The sequence below is a fragment of the Lissotriton helveticus genome, chromosome 11 (assembly GCF_964261635.1).
Source record: "Lissotriton helveticus chromosome 11, aLisHel1.1, whole genome shotgun sequence".
Classification (NCBI taxonomy): Eukaryota; Metazoa; Chordata; class Amphibia; order Caudata; family Salamandridae; genus Lissotriton; species Lissotriton helveticus.
The window spans coordinates 365,333,159-365,355,316 of record NC_136072.1 but is presented as its reverse complement, the minus strand read 5'-3'; the positions used below and the strand labels follow the sequence as shown (position 1 = coordinate 365,355,316).

Here is a 22,158-nt window from a genome sequence, read left to right as displayed (position 1 = left end):
TTTGTGTAATCATTAATCTTGTATCCATATCCACGTGTTTTTTTTTTGTCTGGCATGTGTCTGTAGCCCTCATACGTCCAGTTTGACTACAGAGAACCGCAAAACAAACACATTCAACTGTAAATAAGGACCAAGATCCTCCAACCTAGCCAGAAAGCAATTTTATTTACTAGCCGAAATTCCAATTAAATGTGGATACAGATTCTTAAACTGGATCCAAAGCTGTTCTGCCAAAACTCACCTAACAAAGTATTTGGACACTGTAATATTTGCATTCAGTCTCTGGGCATAGTTACATCATGTAGGCACACTGTTAATCTAGGTCTGTTTCTCCAAATCCATGGAGAATTAATACAATAATCCATTTCGTAGTTTGGGATAATTGCCAGCCAATTAGTAGTTGTCACAACCCCATTGAGGATTTTTGAAAGCCAAACCTCTGTTAATTTCTCAGTTTCAAAGTCGCTATGACTAATGTTGCCAGGTGGTCAGTTTTGTATATTGATTTCCTCCACTAGCCTTCACACCAATTCCACCAGAGCTAAAGCGGCATCATTGACTTTCCAGGGACATGCACCTATTACAGAAAAGTGTAATTTGCTTCCCTACTTGCCTTTTGTAGGTATGTATCACTAGGTCGATCCTTCTACAAGGAGTCATCTTTTCGTGAGGAAGATCTCTACATTTGTATCGATAGAAGTCTCTCCTGCTATCGCAGTGTCCTCTGCCCCATGTTTTTTGGATTGTAGACTCTAGTTCAAATGAGGTGACAATGCAGGAAAGCAAGGAACAACTGAGTAAGGAAAAATAGTCTTCGTGTGATTCAGATAGTACTGGTTCGTGCTATCAGCACTTTGACACCCGCCCATCCATCCCATTGTTCAATACATGTCATGCTTAAATTGTATTTTGCTAAAAAGCAAGTGTGTAGTGGGTAGGGTTTATGGACGCTCTGTTTAGTGGGTGGGAACTGGACTTTGAAGGTGGAAATGTCTCTTGCATTTTACATTTTCATAGAATGTGTTACAAAATTATTTGAAAATGCATCTTTTGGTCATTTTAATCTGGTTCTGTCTTAAGTGTACACCTTCCCAACCAGTTATTTAGGATACATAGCCTAATGTAAGATTAGTGGGAATGTTATGAAGATCTATTCGTTTGTGTACTCAATATTTTAAAGCGATACAGGATTGTTACATTATGGAAGGAAAAAACTAGGGCAATCAACACATTTTTAAATTCGAAAATATTTCTGATTTGCAATTTCTATTTTAATGGCCCTTTGTGTTAAATGCTAATGAAATTAAACAATTGCAAAATTGTGTATGCAAATTATGCTTTCCTTCGCCAGCACCAAATGATGCTAGAATCTGTACTTTTTTTAATGTGCAATAGTATTAACACCCCCCACCACCACCCCCACCACCACCACCACCACCACCACCACCACCACCACCACCACCACACACCACAACCACACACCACAACCACCACCACCACCACACACCACACACCACACACCACACACCACACACCACACACACCTCATCTTCAATCTATCCAGTTTCAGTGTAGACTGTTTGGTGAGGTTGGTGTTTGATACTGTGCAGAATATGAAGGAATTAATCAGGGATGTTTCACTCAGTATAGCTTTGTTGGCAAGAAGTGTGATTTCCTTTGCTGAATTCAAGGTTGGGAGTAAGGACTGGATTGAAACCATTGTTTTAGCAGCCTTACTCCATCTCTGCCTTTCAGTCTTAAAGACAACAGTCAGTAAACATGTTGATTGAACACCTTGATTAATGCACTGTTAAAGGGCAAACATTTTCTAACAACATACATATGCGGGGGCGTGGCCAAGCAGCATGGCCGACAGGACGTGAGCTTCACCAGCTCCGTCCGAGGACCCTTAATATCCTGCCTAAAAGATCCTTGCTGGACCTTCTGAAGAGGAGCTGACGGTCCGGATCCTTTTTCGTCCTGTCTGGGACCAACACGTCGCCTGGAGAGCCTCCGGTGCCCCGTTACCGCCGCCAAGGAAACACCGCGGCGCTCGGAGGGCTCCGCCTGTCTCTACGCGAGACCGCGGACTGGGCCTGTGCGAAAGAGTAGCGGTGCGTGCGGCCCGCTTACTGCTGAGGTATCCTGGCTGGGGCAGTGCTCGAGTACACGGCGGACCGCCCGACGGTCGGAGACCTGTAGTGGACGTCCTGTGAGGCCAGTGGAGGGCTGAGCTGGGGTCCGGTGACTCCCGCGGACCTGTGCAGGGGGTTGAGGTGCTGGCCCCTCCCCTCCCCTGGGGCCTGGGGCTCTACGCGGCTCCTGGGGGACTGGAGCGGTGAAATAGCAGAGTGCTGGACTCTGCTCGCCGGACCTGGTGGCATTAAGGCCCGCCTTTGCACTGCGAGCTGGTGCGGCCTGTGCGGACTATCCCCTGTGGTTTCCCTACAGCTGTGGGGATTGCGGCCTCCGTCCCTACTGCGGAGTGCTCCGGAGATCATCCCACGTGGAACTCGCACTGGCGCTGTGCCTAGTGGCGTCCTGCTGTGTCGACTTCTGGTGGACACGGGCGATTTGGGGCCCCCACATAAACTGCGTGCTGTTCTCCCCGACGGCCGAATGGCCCCTCCCCTGTGTGGTGGCGGAGCTCGGACTGGGCTGCCCCAGGAGGCTTGGAAATCACGCTGTTGCACCTGGAACTGGAGGGGGTGCCCCTGAGGTGTGCTGGTTGGCGGTGAGCTGCTTTTGCTCCGATTCTTTGAGGTCCTCCCGCCCGGCTCGGTGAGTGCATCTTGCCCACTGGTTGTCCTGCTCTCTCTTTGTTAGTGGTGGGGGTCGTCGCCTGGGCCGGATTTGCCTGGTGCGCCCTGCTGAACCGTCCCCTCCACCGGTCCTCCCGCCTTCGCTCTACTGTTGGGATCTGTGCTTGACCGTTGGGACCGGGCGAGTCCTGGCTTCGACGCCTCGGGGGGGCTCTCGGACCGCCCCCCAAGATGACGACCCGCAAGGATAGGACTGCGAAATCCTCTCAGCCCAACACCATTGTGCAGTATACCACCCCAAGACTGCCATCGCAGAGGATCACGCGGCAGACGGGACCGGACGATGGGGGCGATGAACCGCATAAACCCTCCCGAGCGGAGATCCTGAAGGCGATCCGGGGATCCCATTCTGCTTTGGAGAGGCAGATCGAGACTGTGTCGATCGATGTAAACCTCCTCCGGACGGACCTCCGTAAGGTGGCGGACAAGGTCTCGGACGCGGAGGGCAACATCGCACAATTGCAAACTGAAGTGGCCTCCCTGCAGAAGTCGGTCGCGCACCTGACGTCCACTACCCGTGCGCTGGAGAAAAGAGCGGAGGATGCGGAAGGCAGGGCCCGTCGGAGCAACATCAGGGTGCTGGGCGTGCCTGAGCGCCTTGAGGCGGGAAACGCTGAACGCTTCTTGGAGACGTGGATCCGTACCCAGCTATGCCCGACCGGACTGTCCAGTGTCTTTGTCATCGAGAGGGCACACAGGGCCCTGGTCCCCCCTCCACGCCCAGGCGAGTCACCTAGAGCCATCATTGCAAAGATCCTGAATTATAAGGATCGTGATTGTATCCTACGGGCCGCGAGAGAAATGGAGTCCATCACCATTGAAAATAGTCGAGTCTCCATCTACCCTGACTATACTCAACAGGTGCAGGAGCAACGGAAGTCCTTCCTGGGAGTCAAGCAGAAGCTTCGGGAAATGAAGCTACAATACATGCTCCTTTACCCAGCCAAACTCAAGGTGCTCTCCCAAGGACGCGCTCACTTCTTCGAGTCCCCGGCGGAGGTGTGGGAGTGGCTCGAGATACAGGGAGACGACTTACCGCCTGGTGAGCGAGGTGGTCCCCGCGAGACCTGGGGGACCCGCCCCCAGAGGCGCCGGCGAGGCAGAGGGAGACGCAGGTCTGGATCCCGGGGTTCTCCTGCACCCCGGATTACCGTAGGAGAGGATGGGGCGCTGCACGTGAGGCCATCGACGGCGGGGGCCGCTCCGGAGTCACCTGAGGCCCCTGCACCTGGTGAGAACCTGGTCCCTGATACCTTGCAGGAAACCTTGCTGGATGTACACTCTGCTCCCCCGGTGGTGCCGGAAACTGCCCTCTCCGAAACACGGCCTGAGTGAACTCTGCTATGAGGTACTGTCTAGTTAAAGTGTTGTTGCCCTGGGAGGTTGGGTGAGTCGCCCCTCCTGGTTTTTGCCTACCGAATGCTGTCTCTACCTGGCGCTGGGAACCCTGATTGGTGGGCTGAACGGAGGATGGATACCGGGTTGGCCGAGGCGATGTGGTGCGAGGTCCCAGAGTGTATGGCGTACCGTCGCCCAGCATTGGAACTGACTTTCATGAACATTCCCAGAGACTGTCCTGGAACATTGGGTCCTCGGGGAGTTGGGGGGGAGGGTGGGTGGTTTTGGTTGGTTGTATGTGAGTGTGGGTGTGGGTGTGTGTGGTGTATGGGGTGGCTGTGCACGTCCTGGCACTGGCAGGGGAAGGGCAGAGTAGCGTTCTTGGTTGTTGCTGTCCTCTTGCTCGCGGGTGTGGGGGGGGGGGACGACTGGTTCTGATGGGGTGTTGCGTCCTATTGTTTTTTGGTTGGCGCTGGCGTGGGATGCCTGGGATGGTGTGTTTTCCTGTGGAGTCATTCCTGCTCGTGGGTGGGGGGGGGACTGTTTCAGGGGCTGGGGGTTGCGGGTAATGTGGGGTTGGGGGGAGTTGTGGGGGGTATTTGTTTTTGGCATGGTGTGTACTACGGTTTCCACCCCTAGGAGGCTGTTTGCAGAGGTTCAACTTGGGTGCCCGGATGGGCAAGACCAACGCTTATGGGATTCAAATTTTTAACTTGGAACGTGCGTGGCCTGGTTACTTGCTCCAAGCGACACAGGGTGCTATCCTTCCTTCGTCGGCATGGAGTATCAGTGGCGTGCCTGCAGGAAACACATATGAATTAAGAGGGTGCTCTTAAATTGGCGAGGAAGTGGAGGGGTCAGGTGTTCCATTCCTCCTTCTCTACCTATGCTAGGGGGGTCCTGATCTGGGTGGCTCCAGGGGTTCCCCTAGCAGTCCAGTACGTTGAAGCTGATGTTGAGGGCAGATATGTTCTTATACGTGTGAAACTGGATGGGAGGGACTTCCTGTTGGTGAATTCTTATGCACCTAACATAGATGACCCGAGTTTCTTTACCGGCCTGCAGGAGCTTATAGCGACGGACCTGGATGCCCCCCTCCTCTGGTTTGGAGATTTTAATTGTGTACTGGATCCACTGCTGGACAGGGATCCCCCCCGGGCGGGTACGAAACCTCGGATGACGACACGACTCCGGGAGGTGATGGATAATTTGGGTGCGGTAGATGTCTGGCGCCTCGGCAATCCGGGACTGAAGCTTTACACGTGTTATACCCCCACGCATAACACGCATAGCAGGCTCGACAGGGTCCTTGCGGCCAACATTGGCGCATCCATTGTTTTATCGGTCACGCATCAGGCCCGGTTCTTGTCCGACCATTCGCCCGTGACGTGCACGGTACAGTGGGTGGACCGCTCCTCCCGCCCCAGGACCTGGCGGATGCCAGGGGATCCTCTGCAGGATCCGGTGGGACGGGACCATGTGGAGACGTCCCTGCGTACTTATCTGGACCTGAACTGGGCTGTGGGTGATATCCCTTTTGCGACCAAATGGGATGCCCTTAAGGCAGTCGTGCGGGGCGCTTGTATGGGTCTGACGTATGGGGTCCGTAAACAGCTTCTCCGTGACCTCGCGAGTGCTGAGGAGCGCCTCAGCCACTACCAGTCCCAGCTGGACCCGGATGGGTCAAACGTGGACTCTGAGCGGACAGCCCGGGAAGGCGTCCATGATATCCTAGACCGGCTAGATAGGTTCACTCTTGGTCGATATCGCCAACGCCTTCACCGTGAGGGAGACAAGTCGGGCCGGTTGCTAGCCTGGATTCTCCGAAGGGAATCGGCCCCTGCGCGGATTGTTGCGTTGAGAAACCCCGCTGGGGTCCTAGTACACTCGGAACGGGACCTTCTTGCGGTGCTCCGCACACATCTGCAGAAGGTCTATACCGCTGACCCCCTGGTGACAGAGGCGTCCTATCAGCCATACCTCCGGGATTTGCCCCTTCAGACCCTCTCTAAAGAGGATGCCGAGGACATGGATACACCGGTGACGCTCCATGAGGTTAAGGTGGCGGTGGCCGCCCTGCCGAAGGCTAAGTCGCCGGGTGGAGACGGTTTTCCCCCAGAGTTTTACCAGGCGTTTGCTGATACCCTCGCGCCCCATCTCTTGCAGGTTTACCATGAAGCAATGGAGCGAGCCGCACTCCCGCCCACCATGCAACAGGGTGAGGTCTGCATGCTCCTGAAACCGGGTGGGGATGGATGTGATCCTGCGGCCTACCGGCCGATCACTTTAATCAATACCGACGCCAAAATTCTTACTAAGATCTTGGCCACCCGGCTGGCTCCACATATGACGCACTTGGTCCATCATGATCAGTGCGGGTTCATTCCGGGCCGCAACACCGCCATGAATCTCCGGCGCCTGAACCACGTTCTTCATGAGGTGCGCGATAGAGAGGATCCTCAGGTCCTGGTCTCGATAGACCTGGCTAAAGCCTTCGATACAGTTAGCTGGGGGTACCTGTTGGAGGTGCTTCGGTTGGCGGGGGTGGGGCCCCTTTTCTGCACTTGGATTCGTATCCTTTACAGTGCACCTACGGCCAGGGTCAGTCTCGGAGCGGCCCGTTCGGAGGAGTGGCGGTTAGGCAGGGGCACTCGCCAGGGATGCCCCCTGTCACCGCTCCTGTTCGCTTTGGCGATTGAGCCCCTTGCAGTGACACTACGCGCGGAGATGGCACCCTGGGGAATACGAGTGGGGGATGTGGTACACCTGATTTCGCTTTATGCGGATGATGCGTTGTTCTACCTGACCTCTCCGCAGGAGTCGCTACCGATCCTGTTACGCCACTTGGAACGCTTTGGTGCAGCTTCTGGGCTACGTCTTAATCCTGAGAAATCCCTGATCTTTCCCCTTGCGGGTTGCGGTGAAGACCCTCGTGTGGGTTTCCCGCCCCTGGGGCTATGGTGGGAGATGGAGGCCTTCTGCTATTTGGGTATTCAGGTGGCTGTTTCTGATGAACACTTGCTGGCCCGAAACGCCGACCGTGTGCTTAGCTCCCTACAGCGATCTGTATCCTTTTGGAATACGCTCCCACTCTCTCTCATGGGACGATTGGCCGTCTCTAAGATGGTGATGCTGCCTAGAATATTGTATATCCTACAGAATACCCTCTGTCCTCTTCCTCCTCGAATTTTCAACAAGCTTAATACGATGCTTACCTCCCTGCTCTGGGCAGGCAGACGCAGCAGAGTTGCGCTACGTACGATGGTCAGACGCTGGGAGGAGGGGGGCTTGGAGGCCCCGCGCTTTGATCTCTACTATTCCTCAGCCCAACTTATACCGGCTGCGCGCTGGTTCGCGGGTGCGGAAAATTGGGAATTGCGACTTCTGGCTGGCAGCGCAGATGAGAAGACGTTACAATTGGCTCTGATGCGTGGCAGAGGAGCGGATGGCAACCTGCCGTATATTGTTCGGCATACTGCGGGGATCTGGCAGCGAGTGGTGGAAAGAGTGTTGAGACGGGCCCCTTTTCATAGGGAGCTGTCAATATGGATATTGGCGCCGGTCACACTAATGGAAGAGCACATGTCGTTTCGAGAATGGCGTGAGGGCGGCTGCGACACCTTGGCTGACTTATATCCGGACGAGTCCTTTGTGACCCTGGAGAGAGCTGTCGAGGCCTTCTGTCTTACTGGGGGCCAATACCTTCATTATGGTGGCCTGAGGGACATGGCGAGAGCGACGTGGCCACAGTTCCCTGAGGCGCCCCAGGTGTCCCATACTCTGAATATCCTGCTATCGTGCGGCGCGGGACGGCGATTGATAACGCTTTTATATACAGCAATGAGATGCGACTCGGCGCCTCCGGTGTCTCCGTCCTGGGCGGCGTGGGAGACGGATTTAGGGGTTGCCTTGGACCCGGGACAGCGGGGGCGGATAGGGACGCTCACCAAGAAGGTCTCGTGTAACGCGCGTTTCAAATTAATTCATTTTAACTTCATGCACCGTACTTACGTAACCCCAGTTGCTCTGCGCCGCATTGCGGCGGATAAATCGGATGCCTGTCCTCGATGTGGTTCGGTAGGGGCCGGATTTCTCCATTTAGCTTGGGAGTGCCCACTGGTCGGGGACTTCTGGAGGGTAGTAGTGGCCCACATCCGGAGGGTCACGGGACTGCGTCTTGACCTGACCCCACTCCATTGCTTGTTAGCCCTGGTCCCCAAACCTAGGAGGAGGAATTTGTCATATAAGATGCTGCAGCTACTCTTAGTGCTGGCTAGACGGCGGGTGGCTATCACCTGGATGGGACAAAGGGCACCAGATATGACATTATGGCTTCGGGATGTGGGGGAATGGACATTAGCCGAAGAAACGCACATGCAACATACGCGTAGAGATGGGCGGCTACAGGAGGACTTGCTCGCATGGCGTATGATGTGTGCTGTGGGGTCGACTGACAGCGACTCCGATGCTACTAGTGCTGCATTGTTCTCGTCCGAGGAATCGGGGCCTGAGGTAGGGGTGGAGGGTGATGGGGAGGGAGAGTAGGGGCTGGGGTGCTACCCTGATGACTGCGCACATGTTACCTTATGTCGGTTTCTATACTTACACTGTATCCCGTGCATTTGTTTCTCGCATCTCCTGATCTCTTTGCAATTGTGGAAGCCATGCTGGAAGTGTGAACTGTGTACACCTGTATTTTCTATGCACTGATGGCAATTTTTTTTTTGGGGGTGGGGGGAAGTAAGTATTGTTTATTCTGTTGAAAAATAAAGTCTTTAAAAAAAATAACAACATACATATGCAGTAAGGCAACCTGAAGTGTGTATCTCTTAATCTATTTATTTTCCTGCATTCAGTTGATCCTGTAAATGTGCCACCCACTACCTCCACTCGTGTGTTTTATATCAGTGTTGGGGTTTGCTGTGCTGTGATTTTCCTGGTGGCGATAATATTGGCTGTCTTACATCTACACAGCATGAAACTAGTGGAGCTTGATGACAGGTGAGATGAGAGTTGAATTTATTGGTTAAATATATGCATGATGCAAATTGATTCTAAAATAATTGCACATACAGCATTCAAATACTCCATTATATGTTACATATATATGTGCGTAAAAATAGATTTATTCATTTATTTATTGCATTGTGGTCACCACTGTGTAATTAGTTGTGACGGAGTTTCCATAGGGAGAGCAGTTTTTGTTTTGCTAATGACTTTGACACCCTTTGATGACTCTCTCAATAAAACTTTGCAGAAAAATAAATCCTACACCTCCGCTACTTCCTGGAAAGTTTAGGGGTGATCCATCAAGGGAGGGGCCAAAAAAAGAAGGATCTGGCAGGGATGTGGCATTCCTATATCCCCGACATCCAGGACAGATTTGTTGGTGTCAAGGGCAACAAGTTTGCATATGTATTTGGTCCTTGGGACAAGTAGGCCCAACCCCCTGAAACACAAACCCTTTGTCTGCCGGTTTGCAGTATCACATTATGGATCAGGGAAGGCCACAGTCTGCAGTTAAGGTAATATCTTTGCAGCTATGTTAACCCGTTGCCTGCGCTGAACGTTCCGCGCCAGTGCGGAACGTTCTAAGAAACGGGCAAGGCCACTTCGGCCAACGGACGTGCGCAGCACTACCGAGGTAGTGCTCGCGACGTCCGTTGGCCGACAGCAGCAGCCAACGGGTTAATGCTATTCACATTTGTATTTATGGTATATTAATGGAAAGCCTTTATTAGGGTGAGCGCTTTAAGTAAATGTTGTAAGCTCTGACTGCACTACTGACATTGGTTCCAGTATAAAAATGTGTACAAATGTTTTCAATGTTTAGTATTATCAAGCTATGTATAATGCTCCCCAAATGCCCTCTGATTTGATGCAAATATTTGCAGGAGCTTGAAAGCAAGATTGATGATTCTTTGCTTTTAAAATAAAATGTTCATAAAAAAATGAAAGAAGGAAGAAAAACACTTCGCTTAACTGCTTTCATTCATTTCAATCTTTATTCGGTTTAAAAAACCTTGTAAGATACAACATACAATCATAATACATTATGTTACAATATAATACATATTGAATCAATAGCAGCGGGTAAAATGTCAACACATTTCATTTGCATAAAAATACCTAAAATTCAGTTCATTTTACAAGCCATCCACTTAATTGACTAGATCGTGATTGGCCCCTCTAGTATACAGAACACTAAATATACAAATTTGATAAAAAAATAAATTAACTGTTTTGTTAAAAAAAAGAATACACATCAGGACAGTAAGCAAGCAACATTTAGCAGCTAACCAATACGTAAAAACATGGTAAGGTAGCCTATTTCATTAGGTTTTTAGGTTTATATTTGAATAATTCAATAGCTGGTGAGACTGCTTTAAAATGGCTATTCTTATGCCTCTTTAAAATCGGACACTGATTTTGGGTCAGCCTTAGTTTTGAGTTCTCCAATTGCGTCTTCCATGTGACGTGACTGTCTAAAATAATGCCCAGGTATTTAAAATTGGGGACTTCTTCAATAGGTTCATTATTTATCTTAAAGACCTTGTTAAAACCTTTATGAGGGTTGATTGTCATAACTTTTGTTTTAGAGGAATTAATTTCTAATCCCTTGTCATGACAATACAAACTAAAAGTATTTAAAAGGATTTGGAGTCCCCTAGGTGTCTGAGAAATTAAAATCGTATCGTCTGCAAACAACAGTGCCGGAACGGCTTGCCCGCTCAATTTGGGAGAGTCATGCTCGCAGCCCAAAAGAGTTTCGGGAATGTCATTAACGTACAAGGAGAATAAGGTAGGTGCCATTACACACCCCTGCCTTACCCCTTTTGCTATTTTTATTTTCTCGCTAACTTCACCATTAGGTCCCCATCTGACTCGTGCATAATTATTCTCGTGAAGTCTAATTAAAATTTGAAGGATATTTGCAGGGAGGCCCATCTTACTTAGTGTCTTCCATAGGGCTTCCCTTGGAACCATGTCAAAAGCTGCCTTCAAATCTACAAATGCCACGTATATATGGGAACTTCTTATGATCGTGTATTTCCAGACTAAACATAAAAATCTAAAAACCTGGTCTATAGTGCTTATCTTTGATCTAAAACCTGCCTGGTATTTTGTGTAAATAAAGTGCTCTTCGATCCAAGAGGTGAGCCGACCAAGAACTTGTCGGGCAAACATTTTTTGCAACACGTCAATTAGGCTGATAGGCCGATAGTGTGAAGGATTTGACCTGTCCCCCTTTTTGAACAGTGTTACAATCTCCGCCCCCTTCCAGGTTTCTGGAACAGGAGCTCCACAAACAATTTCATTGGATAATAAATTGATGTAGGGAGCCCAAATATAATTTTCGTGTTTCCAGAGATCACCTGGTATTTTATCAGGGCCTGGGGCTTTCCCTGTCTTAACTGCCTTGATTGCTAAAATTGTTTCTGTCAAAGAAAAGACAAGAGGTGTGTCATGGGCTACCAAGGGAGCCTGTAAACTATCCCAGCTTTCAGTCTCACTTTGACTTTCACAAGAATAAAGCAAGGTAAAATGCTCGACCCATGTTTTCTCCTCTAGAAATTTATCTTTTCATTCCGTAGCCCCCCTGGTACCTCTAGCAATGAGGCTCCAGAAGGAAGTCTGGTCTCTGCACTTGCATGCATCCAGCAGATCTGACCAAACCCTTTCATCCCACTCTTTTTTGGCCATTTGCAAGGTTCTTTTATACTGAGCTCTCTTAGTTCTCACAATATTCGCTGAATCCCCCCTAACCGCTGTGATTAGATCTGTTTTAGCTTTCCGGCATTTCTGGTTATACCAAGTAATCCCGGCTTGTTTACTTTTCCGGGCGTTTTGTGATCTCTTTACCGCCCTGCTCAAGATCTCACCAAGTTGGTTAATTAGATGTTCATGGGATTTTACCAAAAGCGGACTTTGGATGGCAATACTGTTCCCTAAGAGGGCAGACATGTGCCTCACAAATACATTGTAGATTTGACTAATACTTTTTGTATTGTCTAATACCACTGGCCACTTCAGGGATCTACGGTTGTTTGCCACTAGAGGGTCCTGTGGCAAGGATACTGTGCTACTAACACTTTTATCAAGAGTTATGAAAATCTGGGTCTGGACAGATAGAATCAGGGGATAATGATCACTCTCTGTACGGTCATCCACCATTAAATCGATGATCATAGGCCATAGATTTAAAGAAACCAACAAATAATCTAAATGGCTGTGGGTCACCCCTCTAGTAAATGTTGGTTTACTGGGGGAGTCTGATGGCAACCGCCCATTGCAGGCACGTAGGCCTGATTCTAGAGTTAAATTCAATAGTTGTAAGGCACTCACTGTACAGGGTGCTTTGTAGTTTGTATCAACTAAAGGAATATTGTTGGCACTGTCCTCATCCTTATAGATGTCTTCTAAACCTATGATAGGTTCAAAACCTCTGTTGAAGTCCCCTCCTATAATTATTTTTGCATTTTGATCAAACCCTGTCACAATATTACTCAAGTGGGTTACAACTGATGATTCTGTACATGATCGATGTGGTCTACTATAGATATTGATCACATAAATGCTGCAGCCCATAGTGTTTTTTAACTCAAGTAGTAACAGGTCGGGGTTATTTGTATCAATTTGCTTAAAGGACAGGCCTCTTGTAATTTTTACCCAAATTGTTAGGCCGCCAGAAGGTCTTCCCCCATTTGTATTTACTGCGGGGATGAAGAAGGAGCTGTAGTTAACCTTAAAAAAGTTCTCAAGCCCACAAGTTTCCTGGAACATAATTAAATCCCCACTAGCCAGGTAATCATGCCAGGCCGGATCTGAAAGATTTTTTTTTCAGACCTGCAATATTCCAACAAATGATTTTTGTTAATTCCGAAACCCCTGGTTCCTTTGTTACCAGCTGCGGAGTCATTGGTCCATTTACATCTTGATGCGGTGTTCGCACCATTGTGTCTACGGAATGCATTGACTGTTGAGGGTTATCGGCAAGTGCAATCTGTTTTGGTGCAACTACAGAGGGCAGACCAGAATGTATATGATTTGCACCACATGACTTTGTCAAAGCCCCTCCATCAAGTCAATCGCAATCGGATAAACCAGCTAGGGCGTCAAACCTATTTGAGGTACTAACTCCCCAATTGTAAGATGGAGCCCCAAAACCCCAACCATTTGTAGGTACATTCCATCTAGGTGTAGGTGTGATAGGAAACGGTGGATTCAGGTAGGTACCCGGCCATCCTCCTTTATAATTACCATTACCTATAGGTGCTGGGGTATTAGGGTGCAATAAACGCTGCTGCATACCTGGCCATCCTCCATTGTAACCAACAGTACCTAAAATCCCACAGTTATTTGGTGGTATACCAAGCCCTCGTCTACCCATTAGATTCAAATTTTGTCCTGGGGTAATATGACGAGGAATATTGTGTTGGTTGACTTGCCATGGGCCAGTCCTATCTTTGGAGACATGGTTTGTATCACACATTGTAGGTCCCCCACCCCATCCATTTTCTCTCGCTATCCAAGCTGGCTTCAGGGGCTTATGGTTATTGGCTCTTTGCGAATCATTATAAAAGAATTCCAATGTGAGGGGGATTATGGAACTACTTCTTCTTTGTGGTGGTAGTATGTTGGATAGAATATCAGGAAGAGCAGATGGAGTTGCGAAGGTTAGTATCACACAGTCGCCCTTCCATTTCTTTTGTTTATTCCCTATCCATCCAACCCTCCTTGCCATTTTAATTTCGTTAGCCAACCGTTGTTCCCCCCCCTGGGCTATCCGCAGGTTATTTGACAGCCAATGTAATGCCTTGCTTGTTAGCGACGAGGCTGACTCAATTTGACCCGGTGATAGGGTGGGTGTGTTAGCTAACACTAACACTAGTGGTGATGCTTCAACTACAAATTGTGTGGAGTTATCTTCTATCGCTGGGGGCACTGTGTCATGTGATGGATCAACTAATTGAACGAAAGGGGCTTCTAATGGCAAGTCATGAACGATATGGCCGGTTTGTGGGCATTCTGAAAGAGTTGGCCCTGGTAGCGTAATATCTGATGTTGACCCAGATTCATTATCTTCCTTTGAGCAATCATGGCCGTTATTGACATTACTTAAAACATTTCCTATGGCATCTGTTAATACATTTTGAGTACCTCCCAATTTCTTTATCTCTGCAGAAAGTTTATCAATCTTGCTAATAAGTGGTTTGATAATTGTCTGAATTTTAATTTCTAACAGCTCCGCTATTCGTGACATTAAGTCCTCGTCCAATATTTCCCTCGAATTGTTCTCCTCATTGTTCTGGTGGGTACTTTTTGGATTTTGCAGTGGTATAGCCTTGCTTTTTCCTGAGCGTGGCCCTCCACGTTTGTTTTGTAATCTGCGACAGGCTCTGACTGCCCTTGCAGACTGCTTTGCAGGTACTTCATCCACCACTTCCTCTTTTTCATCATTGTCTACAACCTCGATGACAACCTGTGCATCTAGCTCGTTGTCCGCATGTTGGTTAATATCCGTCACATTCGTTGTGCTGATATCAATATTAACATTTGCTGAGGGAGCTGTTTCAAGAACATCACTATTAAAATCTAATAGCAAGGACTCGTTTGATTGTGAGGAAGTAGGTGGGCTCAAAGAATGGAGAACAGGTGACTGGGACAAACCCAATGATTGTCTGCGCTTGCTGTTTATCTGAGCAACCACTTGGACAAGATAGTTTTCCATAGTGTTTTTGGGTGTTTCAGATACCAAACGATGATTTTTTTAGGCATTATTATGCAAGATGTGTGATAGTCTTACACCCACAACCCAATAAAATAACAAGGTATTAGTTTCAATATTTTAAAACAAAAGTCTTACGTCAATACCTTGTGCAGGTCTCCAATGGGCTTGTTTCCTGGTTCGTAGAGATGTTTTATCTGCTGTCTGCTTTGCAGAAATAGCCCCTTCCTTATCCAAGCTCCAGAGTAAATCGATGTCAGCTATATGGCCGGTTTGCCGACCCCCGTCTAAATAGCTAGGATTTTGGAGCCGGTCAACAAAAAGGCTTTTACACCCCCACTGACTATGGAGTAACAGGAACTACTCCCTAGAGCACAAGGGTAGATTTTAGAGGAATGGCCTAGCCTGGCCACCTCGTGCCGCTGAGGGCCGTAGAGGGCCCGCCCTTTGCCCGGGCTTAGCCCCGGGCGTCCCGCTCGCGTCCCGCGACGCGGGTATCTGCTCTGCTTTATCCGCCCTTCGCGCTCTCCGTGCGCGTCACCCAACGCGCCGCCGCGAGGCCTGCCGGGTGTTGTGGTTCCCGGAGCGGCGGCGCGGTTTTACTGGCAGAATGACTCTCGGCGGTGGCGGCTTCTCCCAGGACAGGCGCGGCGTGTCAGGTAAGTATCAGCGGTCTCCCCCGCTTTGCCGGTATCTGCTCTGCTTTATCCGCCCTTCGCGCTCTCCGTGTGCGTCACCCAACGCGCCGCCGCGAGGCCTGACGGGTGTTGTGGTTCCGGAGCGGCGGCGCGGTTTTACTGGCAGAATGACTCTCGGCGGTGGCGGCTTCTCCCAGGACAGGCGCGGCGTGTCAGGTAAGTATCAGCGGTCTCCCCCGCTTTGCCGGTATCTGCTCTGCTTTATCCGCCCTTCGCGCTCTCCGTGCGCGTCACCCAACGCGCCGCCGCGAGGCCTGCCGGGTGTTGTGGTTCCCGGAGCGGCGGCGCGGTTTTACTGGCAGAATGACTCTCGGCGGTGGCGGCTTCTCCCAGGACAGGCGCGGCGTGTCAGGTAAGTATCAGCGGTCTCCCCCGCTTTGCCGGTATCTGCTCTGCTTTATCCGCCCTTCGCGCTCTCCGTGTGCGTCACCCAACGCGCCGCCGCGAGGCCTGACGGGTGTTGTGGTTCCGGAGCGGCGGCGCGGTTTTACTGGCAGAATGACTCTCGGCGGTGGCGGCTTCTCCCAGGACAGGCGCGGCGTGTCAGGTAAGTATCAGCGGTCTCCCCCGCTTTGCCGGTATCTGCTCTGCTTTATCCGCCCTTCGCGCTCTCCGTGCGCGTCACCCAACGCGCCGCCGCGAGGCCTGCCGGGTGTTGTGGTTCCCGGAGCGGCGGCGCGGTTTTACTGGCAGAATGACTCTCGGCGGTGGCGGCTTCTCCCAGGACAGGCGCGGCGTGTCAGGTAAGTATCAGCGGTCTCTGTAACTGCTTTCAAATTTCAGGTACCATTTCTTTGCAGCATCATTTAGTAAGGTGTTGATGCATGCTAGTATTTCCCAGAAATATTCATAATGGACAATCAGTGTAACCAGTTTCAAAAAGATCACAGGAAAAACAAATAAACAAGCACTGGCAAAGCCAGTGGGTCTGAATTTGGTGGTCAGCTTTTTAGTTTTGTCAATGTGTGAATGGTTTTGGCATGGTTTTTGTAAAACCTTATTGGTATGGAAACTGCCGTGCCCTCACCATTATTACAAACATTGGCAACTGCAAATATAGTTTTTGGTCTTAAAAAGCACGCACTGCCACAGTAGTTACTGGCACTGATCAAAACTATTTTATTTGCCGATTTGCTCCTTGTGAAAGAGCAGAATGATGTCACTCGCAGTGAAGCCAGCTGATACAGAGAGAGACAGAATTTTAATAAACACAAAAGGTTATGGTCAACGCTGGACCAAATTAGGGGCCCAATAATTAACCCCTTCGCTGTCAGGCTTTTTCCCCCTCCTGTGCCATGCCTTTTTTTGGCTATTTGGGGTAGTGTGCGCTGAGGCCCCTGTAACTTTTTGACCACATAAGGTATCCACACCAAATTTGCGTCGTTTTCTTCCAACATCATGGGGATTCTAAAGGTACTCAGGGTTTGTGGATTCCCCTAGAGGGGACACAGAAATGAGCCAAGATACAAAAAAAATTGTGTTTTTTGGTGAAAAATGGGAAACATGGGCTACAAATTAAAGCGTCTGTGTTTTTCCCTGCAAATGTTATCAAAAAAGGGTTTGTGGGGCTGAAATCACCATTTTCCCAGCTTTTAGGAAATGACCGTCTTTTGTCAGAAAAACAAAAAATGTTCACACAGTTTTGGCATTTTTCAGGGACATAGCCTATTTTTGCTATTTTTAGTGCTTTCAACCACCTTCCAGTTAATGGTAAAAATGAGTAAGAAATCAATAATGGATCCTGGAAAGCTATACATTTCAGAGAAGTAGACAAAATTCTAAATTCAGAAAGGGTCATTTTTGTAGATCCATCAAGGTTTCTTTATAGAAACTAACAGTTAAATATTGGAAAAATTGAAAATTAGTTGAAAAAAACAGCCTTTTGTGTCAACGTTTTCACCTGTAACTTCTTGTAATTATGACAGCTCTTTGAAAGCAATATACCGTTACATCCACTGGACCTTCCTGGTTGTGGGGATATATAGGACTTGAACCAGACGAACCCAGAGTCAAAAACTGAGTAGCAATTTGCAATGGCTTTTGATTATGTACCGGGTATATAGCAATTATTGGGTGAAAATGTATACATGGAAAAATCGGTATGAAAGACACCTATGTATTTCTGAAATGGGTACAAATTATAGAGTTTAGAAACAGTACATATTTGCACCTTTTCAAAATTGGGAATACTCATACTAGCATGAGAATTATTGGTCATTTTTCAAAATGACTTCTTTTTTACACAATGTCTTTCATTTGGAAGGCAGAAATGCATCAAAACTCAATAGGCAATAACAGTTGCTTTACAAATCTGAATTACTTTAAGTCTCCCGATACAAATGGTACCTCACTTGTGTGGGTAGGCATAGTGTCCACAACCGGAAAGGGCTCAAAACCCAACGTGAACACATCACATTTTCACAATGAAAATGTACCCTTTTTTTGCGAAGTGTGTAGCTGTCATTTTTTAACCCTAGCCCTGCCGGCACCAAGGGAAATCTAGCAAACCTATACATTTTTGAAAACTAGACACCCAGGGGAATCCAGGATGGGGTGACTTGACTGCCTGCCACCAGGTTCTGTTACCCAGAATCCCTTGTAAACCTAAAGAATTGTAAAAAAAAACCAAATTTTCTCTTCATTTCTGTGGTGGAAAGTACTGGAATCTGCATGTATCCACAAATTTCCTTCCACCCCGCCTTCCCCAAAGTCTTCTGAGAAAAATGGTACCTCACTTGTGTGGGTCGGCCTAGTGCCTGCAACAGGAAACAGCGCAAAACGCAACGTGGTCACACCTCAATTTTGCAGTGAAAAATGACCCTTTTTTTGCAAAGTGCCTAGCTGTAGTTTTTTAACCCTAGCTCTGCCAGCACAAAGGGAAACCTGGCAATCCTACACATTTTTGAAAACTAGACACCCAGGGGAATCCAGGATGGGTGACTTGACTACCTCCCACCAGGTTCTGTTACCCAGAATCCTTTGCAAACCTAAAAAATAGTCCAAAAAAACATTTTCCCCACATTTCTGTCGTGGAAAGTTTTGGAATCTGAGTGTATCCACAAATTTCCTTCCACCCCGCGTTCCCCAAAGTCTTCCGAGAAAAATGGTACCGCACTTGTGTGGGTCGGCCTAGTGCCTGCGACAGGATACGGCGCAAAACGCAACGTGGTCACACCTCAGTTTCGCAGTGAAATATAACCTTTTTTTTTGCAAAGTGCATAGCTGTAGTTTTTTAACCCTAGCTCTGCGGCACCTAAGGAAACCTACCAAACCCACACATTTCTGGAAAGTAGACACCCGGAAGCTTCCAAGGAGGTATGGCTTGCATGAATCCCCCAACGTTCCCTTACCCAGAATCCCTTGCAAACCTCAATTTTAGCTGAAAAAATCAGTGTGGCATCACCGGGCTCACACAAATTTCCTATCACCCAGCGTTCCCGATAAAAACGGTGCCTCACTTGTGTGGGAGGCGCAAGTACCTGCGACAGGCAAGGGCCCCAAACGTAGTGAGGTGACATCAAAATTGCCTATCTCAAAACAATCTGCTTTTGCAAGGGGGTCACCTGGGTTTTTGGCCCAGTGCTCAGCGGCCTTCTAGGAAAACATACCAAGCCCACACATTTCTGATAACTAGACAGCCGGGGGCTTCCAAGGAGGTATGGCTTGCGTGGATCCCCCAACGTTCCCTTACCCGGAATCCCTTGCAAACCTCAATTTTAGCTGACAAAATCAGTTTTTTCACACATTTTTGTGTGGGAAAGTGTGGCATGACCGGGCTCACAAAAATTTCCTACCAACCAGCGTTCCCCCAGGTCTCCCAATAAAAATGGTGCCTCACTTGTGTGGGAGGCGCAAGTACCCGCGACAGGCAAGGGCCCCAAACGTAGTCCACGCACACCTCCAGCCATGCGCCACTCCACGCACACCGCCAGCCAAGCGCCACTCCACGCACACCGCCAGCCAAGCGCCACTCCACGCACTCCGCCAGCCAAGCGCCACTCCACGCACACCGCCAGCCAAGCGCCACTCCACGCACACCGCCAGCCAAGCGCCACTCCACGCGCACCGCCAGCCAAGCGCCCCTCCACGTGCACCGCCAGCCAAGCGCTAGTCCACGCACACCACCAGCCAAGCGCCAGTCTACAAACACCGCCATCGCATTTAGGATTTTATATAAAAAAAAATTGAAAAGTATACATTTTTTAAACAATTCAGACCAGGCAGTTCACTTTACTACACATGGATGCTCCCAAAATTTCTTTTGCGTGTGGTATGCTCTAAAACAAGCAGGCACACACAGCCCAGGGTTAGAAGGACACCCGGGGCAGAAAAGGCGAGACTCCTTCCGCAAACCTCTTCGCCAACAGACTCTACATCTCCTAGTGGAAAAGTCTTTCGAAGATGTGGGAGGAATGTAATCAGGAAAGTGGCGATCTTTCAATCGGGCCACATCCTCCACCACTCAAAATCTAGGAACACTTGCCTGTTCCACAAGAAGAAGGCTAGCTATCACAGAGTGCTGAAACTGAAGAAATATCAACTTTGACGCAGGAGAACACTCCTTGAACACAATAAAAGCATTGAAACTTGCTAATTCAAAGACCTGGATGGTTGACTTCTTATACGAAACATAAGCCTTCCGAATAGCAGTGTAAGGTTTCAACCTCTGATCTACTCTGTCAACACCACCCATGTGCTTTTTGTAGTTTAGAATGCACACAGGTTTGCGCACTTCAGCAACCTGTCCCCAAACCGCCACAGGTGAAGTACTCTCATCATGGATGGTAGTCAACATGTACACATCCCTCCTGTCCACAAATTTCACAACTAGTGGTTCATCACTATGCAAAGAACTGCACTGTCCCCTCTGAAGTATTTTGCAAACAAGCTCTTTAGGATAACCTTTATGGTTCGAGTGGATTGTGCCACATGCAAAAGCGTCCATTTTACACAATGCCTTAAATAATTCTACAGCAGTGTTGAAGTTATCAAGGTACAAATGTTGGCCTCTGTTAAACAGTCTTCTAGCAAGATCCCACACAATCTTCTCTGAAATTCCAAAAGTGGACGGACAACCTGGGGTGTCAATAGTAGAATCTCTACCAGTGTACACACGAAAATTAAAAACCTATCCTGTCCTACTCTCAGACAACATATACAGCTTAATTCCATAGCATGCCCTCTTGCTAGGGATGTACTGCCTGAAAACCAAACGGCCCTTGAACAAGACCAAAGACTCCTCATTAGATATTTCTTTCCCAGGAGTATAAATCTCAGAAAATCGATCTACAAAGTGATCAAGAACTGGCCGAAACCTAAAAAGACGGTCACAATCAGGGTGATCTTGTGGCAAAGCCATAGAATTATCAACAAAATGCAGCATAAGTAGCAAAAGTAAATACCGATTACGAGTCATAACTGCAGGAAATATGGCTGTTGCAAACAATGGGCTAGTAAACCAATATGAAGCCAGGTTCGGCTTCCTCACCCATCAATCAATTCAAACCCAAAAACGTCTTAATCTCTTCCAAGCAGTCCACCGGGTAGCTCTAGACTGGGGCCTAAGTTTGTCACTGTTGTCCCTCAAAAACTGTTCAGCATACAAATTAGTCTGGTCAACAATCTCACCCAACAATACATCATCCATAAACAACTGAAAAACCTGAATAGGCAAATAATTTTCACAATCCACTCTACACCCTGCATCTCTGCTGAAGGCAGGCAACACCGGCTGCACCATGTTTGGATCAACCCAGAGTCCAGCACTTCCAGTAGGAAGCCTAGCAGCCACAGGCTGCAATCCAGATGCCTCTGGCAACTTCGGCACAGCAGTTTCCTCCTCTAAAACAGGCACTTCATCTGCACTGAGAATTGCTTCATCCACACCAAGAGTACCTTCATCTGCACTGAGAGAACCTTCATCATCTGATGATACCATGTGGAGAGAAAACTCACTGCCAGAATCTTCCCCTGCCTCCTCTCCCTCAGATGCACTGTCAGTCTCATAATCATGCTCAGAGGAAGATTCAAAAAACATACCAACCACTTGCTGAGCAGTCATTCTACGGCTAGCCATAATGCTTAGTAATAAAGGTAACTTGTCAAAAAAGACAACAACAACAAACACTTTGAAAAATAAGTAGTAAACAAAAAGCACCTTTATCAAAAACACATATATACTCAAAAACGATACCACTCACTTGCCAGAGGTAGCTAAACTCACCACCACCTATTCTGCACAGACAGTTGGATCAACAATATCCCCCTAAAAAAGAAAGAGAAAAGAAATACACACAAGACCATGCAAAACACATCGCAAATAATTTCTTGCTCAAAACACTACATAAATATGCTGCCATTATGACACCACTTACAAAAAATTCATTCATACATTAAAATATTACTCATTTGGAGTAAATACAACAAATGTTTTTCTTAACAAAAAAATGCAACTCTGCAGAACTGCAGAACAACCGCTGCGAAACCGCAAACAGGAAGCAAAAGCTTTACACTAGAGTAAAAAGGAGAAAAAAACATTACAATCACGTATGCAAATAATGCACCAGTCCTC

General features: G+C 48.4%; 1 protein-coding gene across 2 annotated transcripts in view; it reads left to right on the top strand.

The window, feature by feature from the left end:
- Positions 1–22,158, top strand: part of RYK (receptor like tyrosine kinase) — a 985,672-nt gene that overhangs the window by 297,401 nt on the left and 666,113 nt on the right. For both annotated transcript variants that reach the window (XM_078665796.1, XM_078665795.1), the window contains exon 6: positions 9,017–9,161. In XM_078665796.1, coding sequence (XP_078521922.1) covers positions 9,017–9,161 — 145 coding nt within the window. The remainder of the gene's footprint in view (positions 1–9,016; positions 9,162–22,158) is intronic.